The sequence below is a fragment of the Phytophthora parasitica genome, assembly GCF_000247585.1.
Source record: "Phytophthora parasitica INRA-310 unplaced genomic scaffold supercont2.8, whole genome shotgun sequence".
In the NCBI taxonomy this organism is placed as follows: domain Eukaryota; phylum Oomycota; class Peronosporomycetes; order Peronosporales; family Peronosporaceae; genus Phytophthora; species Phytophthora nicotianae.
In genome coordinates, this window is record NW_008648994.1 from 805,558 (window position 1) to 811,732 (window position 6,175).

The 6,175-nt window shown below is 48.4% G+C and overlaps 2 protein-coding genes across 2 annotated transcripts; one reads left to right on the forward strand and one right to left on the reverse strand.

Annotated features, from left to right (window-relative positions):
- Window positions 1–1,458: 1,458 nt before the first annotated feature.
- On the forward strand, window positions 1,459–3,498 carry PPTG_05861 (hypothetical protein; the record flags this gene model as incomplete). Its single annotated transcript, XM_008899588.1, has 1 exon — window positions 1,459–3,498. One exon carries the CDS (start codon window positions 1,459–1,461, stop codon window positions 3,496–3,498), a length of 2,040 nt encoding a protein of 679 aa, XP_008897836.1.
- A 30-nt stretch (window positions 3,499–3,528) lies between these two features.
- Window positions 3,529–5,528, reverse strand: PPTG_05862 (hypothetical protein). Its single transcript, XM_008899589.1, has 2 exons — window positions 5,155–5,528; window positions 3,529–5,078 (listed from the first exon to the last, which is right to left on the reverse strand). Exons 1-2 carry the CDS (start codon window positions 5,457–5,459, stop codon window positions 3,611–3,613), a joined length of 1,773 nt encoding a protein of 590 aa, XP_008897837.1. The 5' UTR covers window positions 5,460–5,528; the 3' UTR covers window positions 3,529–3,610.
- Window positions 5,529–6,175: the final 647 nt, after the last annotated feature.

Consider the following 6,175-nt stretch of genomic DNA (forward strand, 5'->3'; position numbering starts at 1 on the left):
GGGGAAAGATACGGTAAAACTACTTAGTGCCTTACGGAAGCAGCAGTACAAGCAATGGATGACCGAGAAAGGATTGGATCCAGAAAGGCTCAGCCGGGTAGACTTTTTTTCGGGTCACCGGTGGGTTTGGTCTTGCTTGGGTTCTGTTGAATTTGGTGCTAGTTTCTACGGAGTTGACGGTATTAGATCGATCGTGTCGGCAGAGCTCGCTGACGACTGTGACGGTTTACGCGGACGAGTTTACAAAGACACTGGATCACGCGGCTGATTATGATACATCACGATAATTGTAGCAGGTATCCGTGGGATACCGGTACGGTAAGCCCACGTTGCCGATGGCATTGCCATCATGGCAACGCTCGTCATGTTCACCGGTTTATGTTGCTATTTTTATCTACAGCAGTAAAGCTCCGAAATATTTTGTCGACGAGGCGATCGTTGTGCATGACGCGTTAAACCAGCAGCATTGCACATAATGTACATCTTCATAACCACAGAGTTGACAACGATGCAATACGTGTATCAGCATTTAACCTGTCTGCGAGTATTGCTGCCATGTACTGTTACGAAACTCTTGGCAGTGCCAAGGTTTATTGCGTTGAAGTTGTTCGAATTGTATGTGACGAGAGCATCCTGGTGACTTTCTCTACGCGACCGCTCCGGCACTTCGTCGATTCATTTTCGATTCTTTTCTGATGCTGCAAAACTTCACACTTGAAGAAGGTGATAATTCATCCTGGCTACGAACGCCGAGGAATGGATTCTTAGATTTGCTAAAATGTGTACTTGAAGTATTTTACTGGGATTTTGTAATCCAGATTTTCTCCGCAGCCTGAGAAAGAAGGATATAGAACCATGAACAATTATTTACTTGAACATTTTTTTTTTTACTAAAGTGATGGAGCGACAAAAGTCGTATATTTACGCAAAACGTAAAACATAGAAAATGCTTTCCTAAGGGTAAAAACTAGGGCTTTCAATGTCAAATATGAGGCCTTATCACCTGGGTTTCTACAACGAAGTACAAAGTTTAATAAGCGTTGGGAAGACAGGAATTGAGTCGTACTCCCACTAGGCAATCCATGAAATTTCAAAAATGATCCAAACGTCCTCTTAGTAACTGCAGCGCACAGTATATCTAATTCGTTCAATCGTGCAAAATTGCTGAAGACAATCGCATTTCCGGCAAATTGCTTGAAAAAGACTCCAGAACTTGAAGTAAACAAGTTGTACCGATCCTGAATCCAGAGCAAATATACAGCACTTCGCTTCTTCCGCAGTTTTTTTTTCTTCAGTTCCAAAAAGTATGTTTCCGCCGTATGTGGCCATTAATGGATGTAGCCATTTCGGGTCTATAAAAAGCGATTCATGCTGTTAGACATGGCAGACAGCAAATTAAGCTCATCGTCCCATGCTGTAAGCCTTCGATAGCTTTCGCCTTCTACGAGTGGGTTTATCATGGCGTCATCCAATGCCGTCGAGGTGCATCCTGAAGACACTAAACAAGTCAGCAAAATGCACTTGGATCTTGAAGACATCACCAATGGAGACCGAACCCGTCAGGATGACGATCCCAAGAAGACGAAGATCCGGAAACGACGTGGACCGAGAGCTCAGACAATCGAGGAAGTGTTTGCAACATTGAGCAATGCTCGATCATCAGGGTTAAATCCGCCACCCGAGCGTATTATACTCACTCCTCGATCAGCTGAAGCCTGCTTACGTTGTGGTGTGAATCCTGAAACTCTCAAGATCCGAGACTTGGACTCATTTTACGATCCAGAAGTCACTGCTGCAGTACAACGTATGCGTCACGAAGCGTATTCCCTCAGGAGACACGAGGAGATGCAGGCTTTGCGAACTGAAAAGCGTAAATTGTTAGAGGCAGAAGATCGAGGCGGAGTCATACCGTCACGTCTTGTTTCCATCTCCAAATCTAAGCGAGCACCTCGTAGTGCTAAAATGTTACCGTCCACCACTTCGAGTTCACCGGGGATGAAGAATTCCTCGTCATTGCTAAATATCGAGCGACAAAGACTTGAAAAAGTCCGACAGCGACAAGAGCGCGAACTGGAACAAATGCTCGAGTTCGAGATGAAGATGAATCGCCTGCAACAAGAGGCGGCCGAGAAGATGGAGCGCGAAAAGCGACAGCACGAGGCTATGGAGCGTTCGCGTATACGCTTTGCACAGGAGATGGCGGCTGAAAAGCGAGCCCGAGAGATCAAGAAGAAGGCGCAACTGGATGCTGAAGAAGAGCGACGCAAGGAGATGGCGGCTCAATTAGCTGCTCGCGATCGCGCTCTGGCCGAAGAAAAGGCTCGACAGGATAAATTACGCCGGATTGAGGCCAGAGAACGAGAGGAAGAGCGGAAGATTAAGGCGGAAGAGCATCGTGCACAGACCGAAGCTTTGCTTCGAGCTCAGCAGATGGAGATCCAGGCGCGACTTAAAGAGCTGGACTTGGCCGAGAAAGCACGCGAGGAAATGGTGGAGCAACAGCGAGCCGAACGAGCGATAGCGATGGAAGCTCGACGTCGTGAAGTGACGCAACGTATCCGGAAGAACCTCCGTGCTTCGAAGAAGCTGGAGGCGCAGCGAAAGCGAGATATTCAACGTAAACAAGCAGCTAGTGAGGCTGTTCGACGTGCTCATGAGGAAGAGGAACGACAGTCCCGAGAGCTACAGGCTCAGCAGCAGTTGGCGTTGGAGAAGAAGCGTCAGTTAGTGCTGGAGGAGACCCGACGAGAAGAAGATCGGAAGAAAGAAGAGCTTCTCGAACGTCAACGAGAGATTGACCGCAATGTACAACAAGTCCAGAAGAGCCAAGAAGAACAACGAGCTTTGCGTACTGAGTACCGGAAGCTACAAGCTCAGCTCAAGTTGGACAAAGTGGAGCGGATGAAGCGAGTGCAAGAGTATCAACGACTAGAGATGCTGCGGAAACTTCAAGACACTGAAGCCCGTACGCAGCACATGCTGAATGAGAAGGAGTCGCTTGTTAATCGACGTAAACAGCTCGCGATTAAGACCAAGATCCAACGTGATCTCATCATGCGGACGATGGAGAATGTCAAGATCACCAAGAAGTGGCACCAAGCCTCCAAGACGATCGAGAAGGTGCTTAATGGTGGGAATACCAATCGCTCTGTTGGTTCACGTTCACCTACGCTATCGCCAGTCAAGTCTACAGGAAAAGAGCGTCCGAAATCGAGCTCCGGTATCGTTGTGAGGCAGACATCACTGCCAACTCTCAGGAGTCCCACGACTCCTGTTACTTCTGGTAATGCGACGCAAGATCATCAGCAGTCAAAAGTGTTCCGTCCTCCGTCACCACCTCCTACACGAACAGCATTCAAGTTCACGAAGGAGGCACAAGAAACACCGAACGCTGCAACAGGGAGCGGTACTACTGCTGAGCCCTACTTCTCTCCTTACGATGCAGTTCCTGACACTACCGGTAGTCTATCAAAGAAGAGTAAGTCTGCTGTGCTTTAACTGATAAATTCAAAGCACACGATAAGATTCAATATAAACCATGCTTTTGGCGTAAGGAGTTTTTTTATAAAAAAAAAAATAATTCACATATAATGCATGAAACTTAGCCCTTTCAGTAAGATGAAACTCGAGTTGCTTGCTGTTTCTTGTGGAAAATAGGCACGGCTCGCACTACACGGCCAACAGCTTGAGTTTTCCCTTCACGTAGCACCAGCGGCAAGTCTGGACGGATGTATTCCGGCCAGTACATGAACTCAAAGCGGCACATCGTAGTGGCAGGCTGAAGCTTTGTTGGAGTCGAGCAATTGGGGTCTCCCAGTCGTACGATCTTCGCCATTTGCCGCACTTGGCCTGTGTGGATAACCGCCTGGAAATTCTCTCGAAACGCTCGTGCATCCGGTAAGAAGTGCAGCTCTGCGTCGAACTGACGTGTAGCCATCGGCCGAACACTCGGGTGCACTAGCATCGTGCCTTTCCTGATGCGGTGGGCTGGCTGAGCAGTTGTCAGAAAGCGTATCAATACCGCTCCAGTCTCTCCTGCGCTTAGACTTTGCGCTGCCTTGTGCTGCACTTCAATGCTCTCGACTGTGACGTCGCAAAAGAGACCATCAATGGCAGGTCCCAGCAGCATACCTTCCCCCACACAAAGTGTGCCAGCATGCACAAGTCCAGTCACAATGGTGCCTGCATCTTCGATATCATAGGCTTGCGTAATCTGGAACTCCGCTGGAGTCTTAGCTTTGGTAGCCCACAAGCGGTTCGGTTCGAGTACAGCCAGATACCCTTGTAACACGTCCAGACCCTTACCGTCCACGTTTGAGACCTGGAATACCGGTACAGTCGACGCACAGGTAAGCTTCAATAGGTCGTCCTGTAATGTATCCATGTTGCTTGGTGCCAAAAGAACCCGTTGATAAGGACAAAACACCTTCAGGAGGTCAGCCACTTCATCCAAGGACTGTTGTATTCGCTCGTTCGTCACGAGATCCGTCTTGGTTATTACCACGAAGATGGCTACATCCAGTGCAGTGGCGATTTTGAGGTGTTCACGTGTCATATCTCGAACTCCACGGACAGCATCGACTACCAGCATGGCGTAGTCTGGGAACTGTCCTGCCAATCCTGATGCTGTACTCTTGAGGTACTTCTTGTGTCCTGCCAGGTCACTTAACGTGATGAAACTCTGCGGTCTTCTTGGCTTTTCGTCTTGCTCGATTTCCTCGTCACTGTCGCCGAAGTCACAAGTGGGGAGCTCCTCAGTGTATCGGAAGTGTCCATCGGCAGCCACGGCGATCGTGTGCTCGCTCACACTGGACGTGCAGCCATTTTCCAACTCGTGACGATGGCGACACACTTGCATCCTGGCTAGACCAGCCCCGTCATCCAGACAGCCACGAGTAAGCACCCCCACTAGCGTCGACTTGCCGCTCTCAAAGTCTCCGATGACAGACACGCGAAGTCTTTTGGTGGCGTTGTGTTCTAGCACCCTCGTGACCTGGATCCTCACTGCTTTGTGGCTATCACCACGTCCTGTACGGAACGTCGATAATGACATTTCTGCATTAACCACACGGCACATGCTGCGTCCAAAAAGGCAAGTGTTAGAACATGACTACATTAGAACTTCAACCATGTGAACATGAGTACACTCCGTACCGCGCTAATGTCCCCAGGGAGCGCAGCATGACGTCCTCTGTCAGACCCAGCACCTCTCCATTATCCTTCACACCAACCTCGTAGAAGGCGGTGCCTCTGCCTTCGTTAAGGCGCCAGTGCATCTGTGTTGTCAGTTGGCGTAGACGGTCGGGTGACGGCTCCAGGAGCTGCAGCTTATACTCCACGTTGCCCTCCTCCACCTCGTCAGGTAGGCGCTCGGCTGTCTCAACAGGGTCTGAGTAGGCGTATTCGGCGCGTACTTGGCGACGCAAGACCGCCAACCCGACGTCCGCAAGTGTTGCCATGTTGGCAAGTGTGAGCGAGATGCAACTGCCCAAGACAAATCCTGCTGAAATGCAAAGAGTAGTCGGTTTAATAGGCTATAAGATAATATAAGTCCAAAAGGAGCGTTTTTGTGAAAGCAATTGCTAGCCATTTTGAGACGTTATAATATTTAGCAGGATTTGCAGTCTTTTATCGCATGCAGCGACCAACACTCATAAAATGGGTACAAGCTGGAGCTTGAAATGTTCCTATGTCAATTGGAGGCACGGACAGTCACCACAAGAAAGTATCTTTAGCGATATTTTCAGCAGTACAAGTAAACAGACATTTACGCATATATTTACTGTAGCTGCAACGTTGTACTATTCATTTTTTTTCTGCCTTAAGTTAATTACACTCCACGACAAATACATACGGTAATATGTATTTGTCGTGGAGTGTTATTAACTCAAGACCGTGTTCATACCTCAGTATTAACAGGGAATTTGAGGACGCTATTTACTTGTGGGCGGAATTTACCGGACGATTATCCTGTTTTGCCGAATGAGGTTACATTGAGGGGTACGTATAAGGTATTGGAGTGGTTACGTTATAATCGGCAAGCAATCATATCACAGTTGATTTCGAGTTTATTAAGGTATCCCTCGCAACCAAGACAACCAAGACCTCCAGTAAGGTGATGTAGAGCAATGTTAGTGCTGCTATTACCGATGACCAACGCTCTTTAATCTCTTAC